This window comes from Coenobita brevimanus, chromosome 18 (assembly GCF_032717465.1).
Source record: "Coenobita brevimanus isolate Jiangsu-jjx chromosome 18, ASM3271746v2, whole genome shotgun sequence".
NCBI classification, from domain to species: Eukaryota; Metazoa; Arthropoda; class Malacostraca; order Decapoda; family Coenobitidae; genus Coenobita; species Coenobita brevimanus.
In genome coordinates, this window is record NC_136971.1 from 880,959 (window position 1) to 900,869 (window position 19,911).

Here is a 19,911-nt window from a genome sequence, read left to right on the forward strand (position 1 = left end):
TTGGAGGAAGGTCAGTGCCAGATCCCTGTTAAACTAACTCAACGTCAAACTGTCACCTCTCATGGGATTATGGCGTCAGGCTATAGACAGAGTCCATCCATACAACTGGTAATTAAAATTTTGTACACGGCTTAAGCTTCATAGGCATAGCCTTTTCATCTGACAGAAATGGAAACAAAATATTGGTTGCATTGTTTGAAGATTCTTGCTTATGAGGTACAAATTATTTCCTTGGTTACTTCTTTTTGTTGTTTCATTTATAAAGATTCCATTATGTTTGCATTTGTCAGCCTTGGTCACATAATGGTAGCCCTCCATACTGCTTGATCTCTAGCAGCCTCCCTGTTCAGTTCCTTCTCCCTGAGGTCCCAGTGACAATCCCAGGTCTTGTTTTCCTGCACCTCTCTACTCGAACCTCAACATTCGCACCTCTCACCCTCTACACCCAACTGTCATTCTCCATCCTCTCCACATGCCCAAACCAGCTCAATTTGCCCCTCCTCATCACTACACCAATACATTCAACTCCCATTCTTCCTTTCAACTCTTCAGCTAATGCTAACACCCTCCTAGGCCTGTCATTTCAAGGGTGTACTACACACAAATAGAATCATTATTTCTGTACGGCTGGGGCTATGATTATCCTCTTCCTTTACTGCCCAGGCCTCACTACCATACGGCATTACACTCCTAACGCATGCCACATATAAAGATGCCGTAGCAAGGAGGGAGAGCCCTCTCAATGTTAGGAGAGGCAACCACTCCCTGAATTCCTCTAATCACTCATTACCCAGCCTCACCTCCAGCACATAACATGTTTCCAAAATAAAACTCTTCCACATACTCAAAAATCTGACAAATTCTACATGCTCTCCCAGACATACCTCACACAGAAAATCAGTTTTATCTCGCCGTCTGCCTCTAATACTACTACATCTCTAGAGGGTTGCCTTCATGAGGTGGCACAATCTCCTTGCTTACTAGTCATATCAATGTGGCATAGCAGTAAGACTATATAGGCAAAGGAGACTTGCTTTCATGAGTCTCCTTGATTGCTAGTCCCTCAGGTGGTAGACGATGGTGACCGTCATCCACTCACTTGATTTGGTACTGCCTACTTCTTCCTTCACCTCTATCATTCTGCTTCTGTTTCTCTCCTCTCTCCCTACTTCCCCCTTTCACTTTTTATTTCTCTTCTTTCCACTTCAGGCAGTTCTACGCAGTGTCAAACCTAATGTTTCCCTATAACCCAGGGAACCATTTGTAATATTGGGTGGTAACCATATAACCAGATATGGGGTGAAGTGGAACCTACTATGGTGCCCCTGTTGACTGGGTGGAGAGGTTCAAATGCTGTTTCTTTCCAGGAACCAAACCTCCACACTTTTCCCCTCACCTCACTGTTGCTGGGTGCTGTCAATCGCGAGGGAACATTGGTTCACTGCATAGGGTGGCCCTGCAAAAGGCTATTGCTTGCCTGTGGTTGATGGGTCTGCTTGGCCAGACATACTGGGGCTGATCAACAACTTTCTCTCAGTTCATAATCCCATTAAACAAGGCGTCCGTCAATTCCTTCCCTCTCCTTCATAAGCATAATGGTAGAAGGAAAAGGACAACCGTAGTCTCCAGACCACAAGGTTCATGCTCAGATAAGCTTAGGGACAACACAATTCAGCACTTCATGACTAGTATATTAGCCCGGGAACAAAATTAGCAAAATACTTGGATTATTACAAAGAAATATAAACGAGGACTTTGTATACAACTGTCGTTTTTTCACTAACTTTCCACAGCATTTCTTCGTGACTAGCACATAAACGAGGACTTTCTGTATACACAACTATAGTTCTTTCACTTTAACTTGGCCAAGATTTATCCTTTGACAGCTTATTTCACTTAGTTCAGCAGTAATAAAGACAGCAGTGGCTCTACATCTTTTCCACGGCATTTCTTTGTGATTAGCAACACTAATTTTAATGTCATGGATAAACACGATATTCAAAAATAGTAATTCTAGGCCAGAGCTGAACCCTTTCCAAAGCTCTTCTTCGTGACTAGCATGGTAATTTTTGGCCAAGTTAAGGTAAAAAGAGAAATGCAGTTTGAACACATTACCAATCTTCTTGGAACATACGAATTTTCCTTTATGCCGCTGGGTTGATCTTGCTATCTTGATACGATCTTCATCTTGTTAGAAGTCAACTTGCCCCCTGCAACTATAGGAAGACATTAGCTGTTTCATTTCATCCGACGGAACTGTACTACTCCCAAAACTAAATTACGAAGCTGTGATTCCTAAGGCACCCAAACTCACTAGACCACCTGGCACCCAAACCCACTGGGCCACCAGACATCTAAACCCACTGAACTATCAGGCACCTAAATTCAATGAGCCACCAGGAACCCAAACCCCTGAGCCACCAGGCACCCAATGTACTCAAACGTTATGTCACCAGGCACCTCAACCCACTAAACCCACCTGGCACCCGAACCCACTCACCTAATCTAAATACACTGACACCCTGCCAACTGGATCATCTATACGTCATAAGTCTAAATTCCCTACCTAAAAAAAGACCTAATATTCCAAAACATCTATTTGGATCACCTTGACCCACTAGTCCACCAAGCATCAACAACAAAATAGGCAGTAGCAAACACACCCACATAAATTGCAAACACCAGTCAATGGGAACACCTTAACCCACTAAACAAAGGTGACGACGGCGACGATGATGGCCAAAATGTTAAGGAAAACAAACTTTAGACACTGCTAATACACCTAAAAATAATCCACCAATTCCCTGTGTGCATAAACCATGTCTGTCTACCTGTATCTATTGAAGTAATCCTAGAGAATATTTTAAAGACTGGATTACATAAAGTCAGAGCAAAAAACTTTCCATGCTAAAACAAAACAAAAAAAATCAAGATCCATTCATTGAGAATTGCCTGGACATTGCATTTAAAAGATTGTCACAGGAAGAAGGAAACACAGGCAGAAGGAAACAGTCACAGGCAGAAGGAAACAGTCACAGGCAGAAGGAAACAGTCACAGGCAGAAGGAAACAGTCACAGGCAGAAGGAAACAGTCACAGGCAGAACGGAACTTTTTCTATGAACCTTCATAAAAAGGAGGAACTTAAGAGACCATGTGTTGGGCCTAAAAGAACTAAGCTGATTAACTGCCTGATTCTAGTACCATTAACTACTTCTCTAACCCCTGAGAGGAGGATACTAGACTGCAGGAGAAGGGCAACTGAAGCCTCCAATCCACCTACAGTAGTTCAAATTTCAGATGGACCTGGGGATGAATTCACATACTTCTACTTCCTTAACTCCCCTAGCACCTCCTAGTGATTTATTTTTGGTTCTATTTCAGCTTCCGCCAACATGGTTAACGAAAGCCATGTCTTCCATCTAAAGTGCGTGGTAATGAGAATAGTCTAAGTAGCATTAATGAAACCTAAATCAGGGTCAAGAAGTTAAAGGTACCAGTGCAACTTACAAAATCACAAAATCACGTGGAAGACTAGCCTTTACTATCAACACTGCTGTCCCTTTCAAATACAGGGTCTGATGCTGACTGGTTCAACCCCTAGAACTCTGTCACTTGTTCTGATTCACTCCTGCCAACACCCAACGACTTTATACAGTTTCGGGGATATTTTCTTTTCTGAAGGGGTAATAATGGCTATATCTAACCTCCTGTTCCAAGTCTCCAAAGTTTATTAAAAGTATAGAGAAGTTAAGAATGCAACATACATAAAGTGGAAGGGGTGAAAATGATAATTTCCTGATATACGGTTGTCAGCTTTCTCATTTATCTGCTACACACCACCTACAGTCGTTTCCATTTAACATGTATGAATTTATAATTTCCGGCAATACTCTTGCATATTTAGCTTCCCAAGCTATATAACTATAGGTTTTAGTGCATCCTGAACTTTCCAGCACCTATTAAGGCAAGTTTTGCAACCAATTGGCAATTATCAGAAGCTAGTACCATGGTAAGATTTAACGAAACCTATGCAGTTTGCTGTATGGTACGGGCCACAAGGCCCATCAGTGGTTATTTAAAAAGACTGTCTTCTATATAATTAAGTGACATTCACATTTAATAGTACTCACCATTATAGTTTCCAGCTGAGTTGCTCCCCCATATCAAAGGTGCTGGTGATGGCGGTGGACTGGTGGACGTCTACCACCATACCCGTACATCATCCCAGCAAGCATGGTCTCCTGCTATCAAGCTGCCCTTCCCCTCCAACTGTCCCAAGTACAAACAGAACTCATTAACCCTTTAACTACAATGACAGTGCTACCTCAGCACCAGTTAAATTTTATGCTACGGGACTTAACTGACGGCTATATCTAACCCGACCATCTCAAGGAGTATCAGTTAATATTCTTGCCATACAGGTATGTATCTATCCCTCAAAAGGAGGATGGTGGACTGCAGATGGGAAATTTCAGCCTCAAGTCCCCCAGACTAACGTACGGAGAAGCATGAACCCACAACTGAGTTAAGGGCTCTAGTAGAGTTTTTCTCAATGAAAAATATTCTCATCAGTATTTGCATAGTAACCAGTTCATCTGTTAAACTATGTTACCTCCCTCTTCACTGAAAGTAAATTACCTAGTGACAATCTTAATTTTCCTTCATCCCGATCTTTTCCACCTAACGATGGTGAGGCAGGGTGCAGAAAACAAGAATAGAGAAAAAGGGAGTACATATATATCTACATCATATCAGCCTCTTTACCCACTTATTGATGGGAAGCACAGTTCAGAAAAATAGGGAGACAGCCAATTTTTCCTTCATTCGTTCATTTATAAAGGCTCCAAGGTGCTTGCAAACATCGACCTAGGTCACCTAATGGCAGCTTTCCATGCTGCTTTATCTCTAGCAGCTTCTCTATTCAGCCCCTTATCCCTGAGATCACACTATGGCCATCCAAGGTTTTCCTGTCTCCCTCCCACAACTCAACCCTCTACTTTCACACATCCTTTGCACCCCGTTATTATCTTCCATCCTCTCCACATTCCCAAACTATCTCAATCTACCCCCTCTTATTCCACCCCTTCCCTTTAACTCTACCTTCAAACTTCAGTCCTTTCACACTCTGCACCCAGTTGTCATCCTCCATCCTCAACACATTCCCAAACCATCTCAGTCTACTCCTTCCTCTCGACTCTGTCCTCAACGTTCACAACTATCCTCAGCGATCACACTTCACATCCTCCACTTATCCTCTCCATCCACTTCACAGGCCCAGCGAAACGGATCGCACTAAATTTCTGTTACTACACCTACATACTGTATTTTACCTCTACTCACCCTCATTGTTGAAAAATAGTCTCAGTTTCAGGCAGCTTTTCTCTAATACTTCTTGCAGAGTCTGCTGTATGACTGATTAACAATTACGCTACTCGAAGTGTTGTGGCAAAGGTGTAGTGACACTGACATTAAGCTGTAGTAAACTACAAAATGACAAAAATCTATGAATAAAGAAAAAAAAAATCTTGATACTTCGTTTTCACAGACACGAACCCAGAGACACCATAGGAACACCACTGCAATAATCACAAATTATAGTACAAATTACTTACATTTAGAGCAAGCAATTATACAGTAGATGGCACAAGGTAAAATCTCAATCATAAATGCAATTTTGAAGAAAAAGGGAAAAATATCTTACCAAATTCTCTGAGGACCTTCACCATTCACACTTCAAGCCACACTGACCAAAAGCCGGCGAATTCCACCTCCCCCTGAATTCTTTCCATCCTCTTATTCCCTCCCCCTCCCTCCCTCCCTCCCTCCCCCCCCTCACTAGTTCTCCTCCCCACTCCATTAACTTGCCTGTTTCCACTATCTCCCTCCCGTCACATCCCTTCTTCCTCCTCTCCTCCTTTCCTCCACTCCCCTCCCACTCTCCTTTATTCCTTTTCCTCAATTTCCTTTCCCTTCTTTCACCTCTTGGTCCTTCCACCTCTCGTCTTTATCCTTCTCTCCATCTCCCCCTCCTCCTCTCCCACTTTCCCCCCCTTACCTCCTCCCTCCATCTCCATCCCGCCTCCCTCCTTTCCCCTTTATCTCCTCCCTCCCTTTCATACCCCTCTCCCTCTTCCCTCCCCTCAATAACCCCCTCCCTCCTCCCTCCCCTCCACATCTTGTCTCCTCCTCCCTCCCTTTCAACCCCTCCTCCCTCGCCCCCCCTTGTAATCTCTCTCTGGCTTTCTAGAGCATTCGATAATTTAACGACTTATATATTGACAGTCACTCTCATCTTAAATGTCAGGACCAACTTGCCTAGCCCCGAGCACCTACGTTCCTTGTGGGGCAGTGTAGGATTGGATGATGGATGGTTGGATGTATTTTTACACACACACACACACACACACACATACACACAACAGGAATTATAGATGATGATGATTACACCAATATTAATGGTTGCGTGATCGCAAACATGATTATCACCACCGCAAGTATTACCACTAACCAATACCAGCACCACAATAAACTACCACAATTACCATACCACCACCACCAGCTACCACAATTACCACCACCACCACCACAATAAACGCGCGCTTGCGCGCAAGCACGCACGCACACACACACACACACACACACACACACACACACACACACACAGTTATACGTGTACACAGAACAGGCGAAACTTGGAATGTGACATCCGTAGACTTTCAGAGAGCATAATTTCTTATAAAGCGATTTCATGGGCGACCGAAAGTTAGGTTAGGTCACTTTGGGCAGGGTTTGGTCTGATTAGGTAATTTTTGGTTGGGTTGGGTTCAGTTCGACTAGATATAGACGGATTAGGTTAGATTGCTTTAGAATACGTCGGTTTTGATAGGTTTTGGGTTGGGTTTTATTTGGTTGGGTTAGGCTGGGTTAGGTTCGGTTGGATTAGGTCATTTTAGAGTTGACTGGGTTGGGTTAGGTCGGGTATGGTATGGTTAAGTGACACTGGGTAGGATTAGGTAGGGTTAGATGCGGTTAGGCTGCGTCAGAATTGGTTAGGTTAGGTATGTGGAGGTTGCGTGAGATTGTGAGGTTAAAAACAATTAGACTGGGTTAGATGAGGTTAAGTTAGATTAGGTTGGGTTAATTTGGGTAGGATTAGGTCATACGAGGTTAGGCAGGGTTCAGTTAGAGTAAATATAGATAGGTTAGTTGAGACTAGGTCTATATAAATTGGTTTATGCATTACGGTCTATTGTTGGTTCGTCCTTCCAAAGTCAAATATCACAGGAGATGTGTGTGTGTGTGTGTGTGTGTGTGTGTGTGCGTGTGTGTGTGTGTGTGTGTGTGTGTGTGTGTGTGTGTGTGTGTGTGTGTGTCTGTGTGTCTGTGTGTGTGTGTCTGTGTGTGTGTGTGTGTGTGTGTGTATGTGTGTGTGTGTGTGTGTGTGTGTGTGCTCGCTTCGTGTTTCGTCTATTTTATATATTTTGTGTATGCCTTGTGTAACTAAAACTTTGTTTTTACGTTTGGCTTCTCGTGTGACTGAGGGCGGACTGCTTAAGAATAGCGCCCTTTATAGTTACGATTGCCTCTTCCTCAGTATAGCATATGTTTTTTGTTTATGTAGCTCTCTCTGGACGATTGTATAAGAGCTTCGTGGAAAATACTAGAACTAGAACGAAGGCAGTAGATACAGCCTTGTGTACCAGATATCCTGCCCAAGTTTCATTAGCAGATATCTTGCCCAAGTTGAATAAAGTCGTCGGAAGTAAGAATAAGCTTGAAGATACATTGCTGTACTGAAAGTCGTTGGATATGCCTTGTTTTATGTCTTTTCGTATGTGGCTGCGAGATAACAGACTCAGGTTCAGTCTTTTATGGCAAGCGTTAATAGATATATATAAAAAATATATATATATGGTGAGTGTAGCCTATACACTGTATATACACTGTACAGTATATGGCTAGTGAGGGAGTGATCGCCCTCTGCCTACACAGATCAAAAGCCCTCGGGAGCAGGGGGGTGGTTGCTTTCTCAGGCAGAGGAACTCCTTGAGAGTGAAATGGCTGGGAAGCATGCCGGCACGTGACTGGCTGGGAAGCATGCCGGCACGTGACTGGCTACAGCATAGTTGGGTCTTTCGGGTGTGGGCAATCAGGCAAGTTAGCTGCCTACTGCGACTGCAACACAATGGCTAGGTGTTCAGGAAGTTAGCCAAAGAAACCTTGATGGACTCTGAGAGAACAATAATGGCCCCCAGTCCCGTGCAGCCCTTAAATGGGCAGGGGGTGCTAAGAATCTCACGGTTGCCTCAATTACAATCTAATTCCTTTGTTAATGCAAAAAATACAATTAAAATTGGTAACTGGAATGTTAGAACGCTAAATCATGACGGTAAAATCGATGAGTTAGTGAAGGTTTTTCAGAATTACGGACTTGATATTTGTGCTCTGACAGAAACTAGATTAACTGGAGTCGATAAGTTGGATTTGGAGGATGGTATACGTTTATTGATATCTGGCCGACAGGACGGAATGCATTATCAGGGAGTAGGATTGTTGCTGGGTTGTAAGGCAAATAAGACTTTATGTGAGTGGGATCCTATAGATGAGCGATTGTTATACGCACGGTTTAAATCAAATCATGGCAACATCAGTCTGTTTGTGTGTTATGCACCTACTAATGATGCACTCGATGAAAGGAAAGACACATTTTATGAAAAGTTGCAAGAAGGAGTAGGAAGGGTACCTATACATGATGTTTTGATCTGCGTTGGAGACTTTAATGCAGTAATGGGCTGTTCAAATGAGGGATTTGAGGCATGTATGGGTAAGATGGGAGTTGGTAGTAGGATGAGTGAAAACGGAGTGAGGTTTTGAAGCTTCTGTCTAGCAAATGACTTAGTCATCGGGGGCACACTCTTTCAGCATTGCAATATACACAAGACAACTTGGGTGTCGCCGTGTGGAAAATATAAAAATCAGATTGATCACATCGCTATCAGTAGGAGGCATAGAAGTTCCCTGCTAGATGTTCATGTTAAACGGGGAGCGGATATTGGTAGTGACCATCAACTCAGCATTGCAAAAATAAGGTTTAAACTTTAAAATCAGAAGAAGGAAAAATCTGGTGTTGGTAGATACGATATTGTTAAGCTTAGAAGGGAAGGAGAAGAAAAGGAGGAATTGAGATTAGAATGCAGAAATAGGTTTTTGGTGTTGGAAACGTTGGAAGAGGGGGAGAGAAGTGTAGATGAGATGTGGGAGGATGTGAACAAAGTTTTGCATGAGACTGCTGAATGTACGATTGGAAGGAGACATAGATTCAGGAGAAAGAAATGGATATCAGAGGAAACGTTCATTCATTCATTCATTGCCAGACGCCATGTATCCCAAACGGGGTGGCCAACGGCTTAGAGTTAATTGTTTTACAGGGAGGGGCACTCATCCTCCACCAACCCCACTTGACACGTAGGGATACCAACAGCATCTGGTGTTCCCAGGCGGTCACCCATCCAAGTACTAACCAGACCCAACGTGGGATATGATAAAAAAGAGAGGTGAGGCTAAATTGAGGAGTGAGATGCAATGCGTTGATGAACGAGAGATTGAATTAGCAAGAGCTGCGTACTGGAGTTTGAATTCAGAAGTAAGAGGTTGGCTAGGAGAGATAAAAGAAGATGTGTGGATGAAAAGGTTGCAGAGACTGAAATCTTAATAAACAAAAATGATGGACAGAGTCAAAGAATAGCATATGAATCGATTAGAGAACTGAGTGGTAATGCAGGTAAACGCAAGGAAATACCAGTTAGAGACAGGGAAGGAAATTTATTGACCAAAGATGGAGATATTAAAAATAGATGGAAAGAGCATTTTGAGACAGTTCTTAATAGACCACTACCACCAGAAGAGGATATACCGTCTGCTCAGGAAGATTTAAATATAGAAACAGGAGAGTTGAGGCTTACAGAAGTGGAGAAAGCAGTAAAACAGTTAAAGAATAATAAGGCACCGGGGGAGGATGGTTAATTTCCGGAAATGTTTAAAGTGGAGGGGGATAGATTAATAATGATCTTGACCAAGCTATTCAATAAGATATGGGTGACTGGGTTACTACCATCAGTTTGGAAGAATGGTGTAATTGTTAAAGTTCCGAAGAAGGGAGACCTGAGTGAATGTGGTAATTGGAGGGGAATCTCTTTGTCACCGATAGCTTTGAAAGTTTTCAGTAGAGTGTTGTTAAATAGGTTGGAGCCGGTGGTTGAGGGTATTCTGAGGGATGAACAGGCTGGTTTTAGAAAGGGACGTGGTTGCAATGATCATATCTTTATAGTTAGGCATTTGATGCAGCAAGTTAATGAAATGAGAGTACCGTTAAGTCTTTGTTTTGTTGATTTTGAAAAGGCTTTTGATAGTGTTTCGAGAGAGACTATGGGGAAGATCATGAGACATTATGGAATACCAGAGGAGTTTGTGAGGGTCATTATGAACATGCATGAGGACACATTTTGTAAAGTGATGGTTGATGGTTGTCTGAGTGATTCGTTTGAAGTCAAGTCCGGAGTAATTCAGGGTGGTGTTCTATCGCCTGTACTATTTATATTGGTCATTGATTACATTATGAAACGCGTTGGAACAGAAACCGGTGCAGGTATACTTTGGGGAGAGAACAGGAATCTTTTGGATTTAGATTATGCAGATGATATAGTTTTGATTTGTGATGGGCCAGAAGAGATGCAGAGAGTGTTGGACTGTTTGGTGAGTGAAGGTCGCAAGGTGGGTTTGGTTATTAATTGTGGAAAAACTGAAATAATCAATATGAATATGGAAAATGCGCAGGAATGTGTAATTGGAGGTATGGTTGTAAAGCAAGTTGATAGGTTTAAATATTTAGGTACTTATTTAGCCAAGGATGGTTCTTTGAACTTTGAATTCGAGGAAAGGTTAAAGAAGGCTAATCAGGCAATGGGAATGCTTAAAAATATTTGGAATAATAACAATTTTTCTGTGCATACAAAAATCAAACTTTATAAGGTAATGGTTAGGAGTAGGCTATCTTAATTTATGGACACGAGTCTTGGTACGGCACAGTGACTATGGAAAATAAATTCTTGGTGTTTGAAAACAAAGCACTTAGAAGAATATTAGGAGTTAAGTGGTGGGAAAGGATACCAAATAGTAGAATTAGAGAAATAACGGGAGTGCAGCCGGTCGATGAATATGTTAGGTTCTCACGATGGAAGTGGCTAGGACATGTGTATAGGAGACAGGGAATAGTACGAGGTACACCAGGGTGGGTGGCACTTGGTAGGAGAGGTAGAGGAAGGCCAAAAGAGACGTGGGTGAGGACAATGAGACGGGAAGCTGGAGATGAGTGTTGGGGAGATCTTGAGGAGTCAGCACAAGATAGGATGTGGTGGTGTGAGTTCATCGAGGCCCTATGCATCCCCGAGGGTGCCACAGGAAATGATTGATTGATTGATTATTGGAAGTAGGAATACTTATTTCTAAACACAAACTTTTATTTGTCCTACTCAGGACAAAGGCTTCCGAGCCTATCCAGAAGGCCAATAGTCCTCCTACATACCACAAACCTCCACATGTCACCACTTCGATGCTAACACCCACCGTCCATACTGAATACATGCTAGGGCTATCTCATACTGGACTGGTGTACTGGTACTCGCAGGGGCATTTTTATATGTCGGCAGGACTTCTAGTAGATCAATAAAGTCTGCTTTTATGAATTCAGATCCTTAAACAGTTCCCTGCCCCAGCCAGGATTTGAACCTGGGTCCATTAGGATGTACCGATTCAGCCACCGCCTCCCTCATATATAACATTTACAGCACAGAGTTGTGTAGTAATTATCGTTGTTTTATAGAGGGACGGGAAGGTGCTATGGTACCGCAGGATTCCTTGGGCTGTGCATCATTGTGCCATGACACATTGGTTAGGGAGCAGTCTAGACCGTGAACTAGACTTCGAGTACGAGTATAATATATTCAGCACAACTTTCATGGGAAAGCGGTCGATGTCGATTATCTTTCCCTGGGCCTGGTGACGGCTGTCGGGGGCCTTGGTGGAGTGCAAGATAAGGTACAGCAGGAGAGGAAGGTTGAAAGTGCACTGAGGGAAGTGATCAGAAATAGGAAGGTAAACATAGAAGTAAAAAGTCGTTGAAATGTAGTATTGTACCTTACTGTAACGTATGGAGGATGCTTGACCTCTACTGGACAGACATACGTCACGAGTGAAAGGAGTGGAAATGCGACATATGAGAGGAGCATATGTGGAGTTACCTGGCGAGGTAGACTGACTGATGAGAAAGGAGCACTGTGGTGTTGCTGTGGATTTCCTGGAAAGTAGTTGGAAGTATCCTGAGAATTTTAATTCAACACAATAGTTTACCTGCAAAAATGGTAGAAGAAATCAGCTGCTGTGCTGAAAGGCACAGAATCATTATGATAATCGCATTCTGTATGGATAATTTTAGTTGAATAAAGGTCCATTGGCGGCGATAATTCTGATCCAGTTGTGCAGTATGTAGTAAATCCATTTGTTACCAGTGCGTATTTTAAATGATTGTATATCTGTCGGTGTGTCATGTGGGGAGACAAGTGACTTTGTGTGTGCACTGGTATCTGCAAAGTTGATGGATTTGTGTACCAGGGTGATGAGTCCACCGCCACCGCCCTCGGCCCGGTCTTGTCGAATGGTGGTGAAGTTATGAAATGTTGGTGTTTTCTGTGCTCTGTGTACTTTTGTTTCTTGTAAGATGGCAATGTGTATGTTCTGTTGTTTGATGAATTGTGTGAGTTCTTGTTTTTTGGTGTTTATGCCATACTATGTTTAACTGAAGGATGTTTATGATGTGTGTGCGATGTGTGTTGGCTGCTGCAGCACAGGGGGGAGGTGGTGAGGGTGGAGGGGAAGGGGTAGGAGGAGGTTGTGATGGAGATAAAGGTTGAGGTGGATTAGGATGGGTTGGAGTGGGGGGAGTTGGGGGGTCGGATGGTGTGGAATGGATCGGTGGGTTTGGCTGTGGAGGTGTGAAGGAAGTAGGAGTAAGTGGTGGTGGTAGTGGTGCTGATGGTAGAAGTGGCAGAGGAGGAGGTGGTGGTGAAGAAGGCAGTGGTGGATGTAGTGACGGTGCATTCTTTCTCTTGCTCTCTCAGTGCTACTAAAATTCCACTCCTTTAATACAATACCTTCTACTTTTATTCACACTTGTTATTCTATCATCATAATGCCGTAAATAACGCTGATCAACAAAAAAAATAAATAAAAATACTTCGTGGTTCTAAATTGAAATGGTCTGATTCTAGGGTAATCAAAGGTGCTGAACTCGAATATGGAATCAGTAAGGACGTATCAGGTCCGGTTCTTGATAGCCAGTATATCGGTGTATCTTGCTCACAGGATGTGACTCATACATTTGTTTGTTTAGTTCCATTGCTTAAATTTGTATTTTTGTTGCAGGTTACATATACTGTTTCCACCTCTATGCTTACAGAAATTCTCATTGACTTTGACGGTGGTGAAAGATGGAACGCCGCAAATATGTAAACGATCTTGACCGTTTTTGTTACATTTGTGTTCACCCTAGAAAACTTCAAGAAACCCATCACGAAGGCTGTTCAAGTGAACAACAAAAGCTACTTCAAACGTCTGTTGGGCGACCAAGACAAGAAATGGGCGCCTCACAGAGCGTTTGGGTCCTGTATCAATCTCCTGAGTGAATGGATGCGTGGAAAACAAAGTTCAGGTTTGCCATTCGCTGTACCAAGGGTGTGGCGAGAGCCCAAAGACCACAGGAACGACTGCTACTTCTGTCTCACGAATATCAAAATAACAGCTGTCAAGACACAAGCCACAGTACAGTACCCCAATGTCGCTTCTGCAATCCGACCAGTGCCACACAGTGCAGAACTACTGGTTCCAAACCCACCTGCAGAACACGAGCTAAGCAGCAAATCTGACTTCAGTCATAGCCCCATGGATAATGGCTTCCAGGAAGACTCAGGAAACAGTGGGCCCAAACCATTCAACCAGGGAGCCCTTCATGATCTCATAAGGGACCTTGATAAGTTGATTTGTCTAAAGCAGCAGTTCTCAAACTTTTTAGTGTGTGACCCTATTTGGAATATTTCAAGACTTCGCAAACCACAGAGTACAAAAATCACAGAGAAAGAGAGAGAGAGAGAAAGTAACTGGTATATAGCCTATAGTACTTATTATGAATATGCTATGTTTAATAAGGATAATTAGAATTAAGTAAAGAAAATACACTGAAGAGCATTTGGCTTATTCTATGTCCTTGCGAACCAGCAAAATTCCTCTTGCGACCCACCTCTGGGTTGCGACCCATAGTTTGAGAATCACTGGTCTAAAGAAAAGGAAGAGCTCCTGAGATCACTACTGAAGTAGCATAACCTGCTGAAGATGGACTGCACATCACTACAGCGCGCCATCGGCATAGATAACTAAATATGTTTTCAATCTGATCTTCAAGAAACCTGGTCCAATAGAGCAATCAGCGAAGTTAAGCAACGTTGGGTCTGGTTAGTACTTGGATGGGTGACCGCCTGGGAACACCAGATGCTGTTGGCATAACGTTCTCCCTACGTGTCAAGTGGGGTTGGTGGAGGATTAGTGCCCCTCCCTGTAAAACAATTAACTCTAAGCCCTTGGCCACCCCGTTTGGGATACATGGCGTCTGGCAATGAATGAAAAAATGAAAAATGAAATCAGTGCTATCAAATTAGTCAGGGACACATACTCACGTACGAGATTCATTTTGGCTGTTGACCAGTGTAATCAGTATGTACAACTGGCCTTCTTCATAACTAATCCTGAATGACTCAAACCACAACAATGATCAACAATTACACTAAGTAATGAATAAAATAAATGTTATATATAAAGATTTATTGGTCAGAGTATTCCACTCCATACATATGAAGTATAACGAAAATAAGGTAGATATATTTTCTCCTGCCACCTCAACTTATAATAAGATTATTGAATTAGTGTTGAGGTATATATTGCTGATGTGGTTTCACAACATATATAGGGCTACAATTAAGATTAATGGAAATTAGGATGTATATTTGGTAAAGCATAACTATAAAGGAAAATAAACTCCTGAGAAGTAAACATAACAAGAAAAAAATAATACTTGTACATATTTATGGTTACAATGTATTAGGTTTCCTAAAGAAAACATAAATTATTAATGAGAAGTATATGATGAGAGATTAGTACTATAAGGCTTAGTTTACTGTTACAAATTTATCAATGACAGTAAAATTTAATACTGTAATGTACTTTTGACCTTTCTTGCAGTGCATGACATTTTCATTATTGCTTTTTAAATCATTTGCCATTTACCTTTGTGAAGAGATATACACTATTTTTGGTTTATGACTAGGCCAAACGAGCTGCCCTTTTCCTTAAGAAACTGTAAACATTATGAAAAAGACAGTAAAAACATATGCTGCTGAACAGCTCAGGTATAAACAGAAAGTTACATGATCATCCATGCTTCCCATGGAATATATACTGTATATGGGATCCTTATTTTATCAGAGAGCACAACAGAGCTGAAACTAAAACAGGAAATTTAATGTATAAGGAATGGCTTGTGTAAGGAAAGTGAATCCTATAGTACTGTTTTGGGAATAAAAGTTTTTTTCTCTAATGGTTCAAGTATGGCAAGAGTAATCAGCTGTAGTTCACATGTAAATTAAAAGAAAGCCCAACATATTAGTGGATTACTCCCATTTTTTTATTTTTCTTTTTTTTGGGGGTTTTATTAATTAATTTTAATTTTATATATTGCCTTTTTTTTTTCATTATTTTACATTTAAATATATTGATGCACAATACAATTTTTCATGCTTCACAAAAACCATTACCATTTTTGGCTTAATTTCTTGTCCTAAACATGAATCAAACCTAAGCTAATCACTCCTGATCCCCTCAGAATCATTTAACTTTAAAGCCTCCTTTTTTGGTTAACTTAAGCAATCAACTCAACACTACAATGCATAAGAGAGCTGGTGCTCTTACGTGAGAGTTGATGAAAAAAATACTGTATGCTGTATACAATACATGACCTCGGCCACATGCTTGGGCTCAAACAGTCATGTGTAAACATATCTGTATCTATCATGGATACAACTAATGCACATGAGTTGGTGTGCCTAGGATATCTGACACTGAACCAAAATTTACATCTTCCTGATTATGGCTAAATAACAGTAAAAAAAAAAGGGGGGGAGGGAGAATATAAAGAAACATCTTTGTTAAAAAAAAAAAAAAAACTCCTTAGAGAAATGAACATGAGATTCCCAAAACCCATTATTCAGAAACAGTATACATACTGCAACAACCATACAATGTAATGCAACATCCACCCTATTCGGCACACAATAATCACAACATACTGTCAAGGCAACAGTATAATCAAATATTCATCAAAATTAAGTAGAAAGCAAGCTCTGGAAGCATGCGGGTACTTAATAAGATAAAAAAATATGCTCTTGGATGCAACTGCTTCTTACAACTGTCTTTGATCACATAGTTTCCCAGAGCTCTTGGCCACAGCATCAGTCAATAAGTTAATGAACAGGAAGACATGCATACATTGAAATTAATCTACAGGACAAATATCCTTTCCTGTTACATACCTCACAACTTTTCCTAATCAATTTGACGGCCCATCTCCTTCTCAGTAGCTATGCAAAATATAATATCATATACTCTTATTCTCTATTCACTCCCTGCTACATTCCTTATTTATTTCTTATATTCTTTATTTTGAGCAGCACTCTGGATATCCTTATCCAATGCAAGTAAGAGAAACTGGATTATGCTGAGGAGGAAAACAATGCATGACCTTCTTCCACTAAAACCTGATGAATGTGCACGTCCACCTTTGGATCACTTGTATCAACCAAATACAAGGAAAGGTGAACTGTTCCATCATCACCCTCCACTTTGCCCATCACAGCTGATACAAACTCCTGATATTCAACTAACTCCTGGAATCGACGCGTATCATCCGTGGTCCAGTCCTTATTTTTTGCTTCAATGCCTGATGTTGGAGAGAAGAAAGTTGGCAATGTATGAATTGGCTTAAAAGGGTAAGAGCTCCTGATAAAAGTGTATCCTTCAGTAAATCCTTCACTATGGTTACATGTGGGTTATTCTTAATACAGTACTGTCAATATTAATAAATTTAAGAAAGCTCTCACATACTGATGGGGTTAATGAAAAGCTAAACAACACACTCCTGATTTACGACAACGAGCATTCTTCAATTTTGCAAAGTTACGCAGTTTGTTATATCATGGACTTAGTTATTTTTGGTTCTGTTATCACTGCAAGATGATAATCTGCACGCCTGCCATTATCACACATTTTTAGGCTAAAAAACACTGTTATCGTGCGCCTGAGCTGGTTTCTGCCGACAACAATGGTGCAATGTCTGTGATTTCTGATGACTTTCAAGAATTCAAAGATGAGGCCCTACTCAAAGAGTTAATCCAAAGTGACTGAGATCATTACAGTATTTCCCCACCCTCTAGCCTCAGAACACCTTACCTCAAGCTCATCTCAGTTTTCTCTATGGTACGTGTTTCCTCCATACTGTTATATAGTGAGGTTTTATTGTACTCAAATGTAATGCTAATAATTCTTTTGGTGTTGCTGATTAACCCGTCTGTCTGTCTACCTGGGCAGACCCTTTGTGCACATGTTAGCAACCACTTATATGAGTCACTCCTAGAAGTAAAGTATTGTACAGTATGTACACTGTGCAAGGAACCGGTACCCCCTTGTGGTAAACAATGCCTCACTAATGTCAGACCAGTCCTTCACATGGTGAGATGCAGGAAAGTATGAAGAGGTTCGGCTCCCAAGTAGATGCCACAGACGCGCCACCCAGGGTTACAATGCCACCACATAATCCTCTTCAGCAACCTTTCACGTAAACAGATCATTGGGCTTTAAGGAACAGTCTGTCTAACTGATGCCCAAAACTGGGTGGAGGACTGGCCATTTGGGTGTTTTGTTACATATCCATGTTGGAGTAAGACAAGGATATGTAATGACAATATGGCTGCTCAAAATAAATGTACACACCAACACCCCCTTTACGTATTATCAAGTAAGGGCTGGGATGAGGATAAGCTTGATGATACAATTCTCAACACTCTCAATTCTGCCTGCCCACTCCATCCTCTTTATGCGTTTACAATGAATTTCAAAATGAAGTCTTGCCACCACCAATGCTGCTCCTCATAATGTCCATCTTAGCAGCATATATTCTTTCTGCCTTACTTTGTCACTCACCATCATCCCAGCTCATCCTGCCCACTCTTGTTGGTTCAGCATACCGATGTCATGCTTCCCCACTAAACATTCAAATTTTCACTAACCACTGCATGAAGAGAATTGAGATACTGAATATGGTATCAGAATCTGATTACTCATATATGATGCTAGCTCCACTTAAATGGTGGATTACTTTCGTGACCATAATGAATTACATGAAGATTTTCCCTTTTAGATATCATCTTTTTAAGCTTTTGTTCCAATAATCCTACACATATGACAGCACTGAGCATTTTGAAAAATTAAGTGACGATGGGAACCTAAAATACGGACCTATGGGCTCCATGCCTGGAATGATAGGCAATAGGCAGTGAGCTATGTGCTTTCCGAGGATTATTGTACGTACAGTAAAATGGATTAAACTTACCATGCAACTTTGCTTTGATAGCCTGACATGGCAACTTGCAGAAAGAAGGGTGGAGGAGCCGCACATTGTCAGGAGTGGTCCAAAAACAGTCACCATAATCCACAAAGAGGCCCATCACCATGTCCTGCTCCACCATGCTGACCAAAGCCCTGCACACATAATAACATTAACCACTTAAAGTCAATATAACATTACAGTGAAGGAGTTCATAATAATCATAATAATAATAATAATTAATAATAATAATAATAATAATAATAATCTGGTCCTTTGTTACTCAAAAGCACAAGTTCTTCCATAGGTAATTCACCAGCACTCAACACACACATACTGTACATTATTTTTACAATTACAAGAATTTTGACATCTCTCATATACAAAACAAACTTCATCAGTAAAAAAATATGAGTGTGGCAATAATTAAACCCTATAAGCAGGTGTGTCTGGGTTGACTGCCGAAATGTTGAAGGTCTCAGGATATATAGAGGTGAGGTTAGTCACTGACCTGATAAATATGAATATTTATGAGTGTGTTGTCCCAGATGATTGGCTGAAGAGTGTAATTGTAAATGTGTATAAAGGGAAGGATGATGCCATGGAAAGAGGAAATTATAGAGGTATAAAGCTTTTATATCAGATAATGAAGGTAATGGAGAGAGTTTTAGAGGGTATGATTAGAGAGAGTGAATACTGATGAGATGCAGTTTGGGTTTATGCCAGGTAAGTGGACCACTGATGCCATATTCATTGTTCGACAGCTACAGGAAAAATATATTGGTAGGAGAAGGGATCTGTATTTTATTTTTGTTGATTTGGAAAAGGCCTTTGACAGAGTCCCTAGAGAGGTGGTGAAGTGGGTAATGAGAAAGCTTGGCTTGGAGGAGTGGCTGGTTAGGGTGGTTATGGCATGTATGTGGGTGCTCGCACCCAGGTAAGAGTGAATGGAGATTTGAGTGATGAGTTTTCCGTGAATGCTGGTGTGCATCAGGGGTCAGTTTTGAGTTCCACGTTGTTTATCATGGTACTTGAAGCCCTCTCAAATGGACTCCCGTGGGAGATGTTGTATGCTGATGATTTGGTGTTGACTGCAGAGAACGAAAGGGAGGGGGAGGAAAGGTTTAGGAAGTGGAGAGATGGTATGGGGCAC

General features: G+C 41.5%; 1 protein-coding gene across 2 annotated transcripts in view; it reads right to left on the minus strand.

Annotated features, from left to right (window-relative positions):
- Window positions 1-16,787: 16,787 nt before the first annotated feature.
- Window positions 16,788-19,911, minus strand: part of LOC145391370 (tudor domain-containing protein 7-like) — a 75,861-nt gene continuing 72,737 nt past the window's right edge. For both annotated transcript variants that reach the window (XM_080265969.1, XM_080265968.1), the window contains 2 exons: window positions 18,765-18,913; window positions 16,788-17,096 (listed from right to left, as the gene is read on the minus strand). In XM_080265969.1, the coding sequence (XP_080122095.1) occupies window positions 16,870-17,096; window positions 18,765-18,913 (376 nt within the window). In that variant the 3' untranslated portion in view covers window positions 16,788-16,869. The remainder of the gene's footprint in view (window positions 17,097-18,764; window positions 18,914-19,911) is intronic.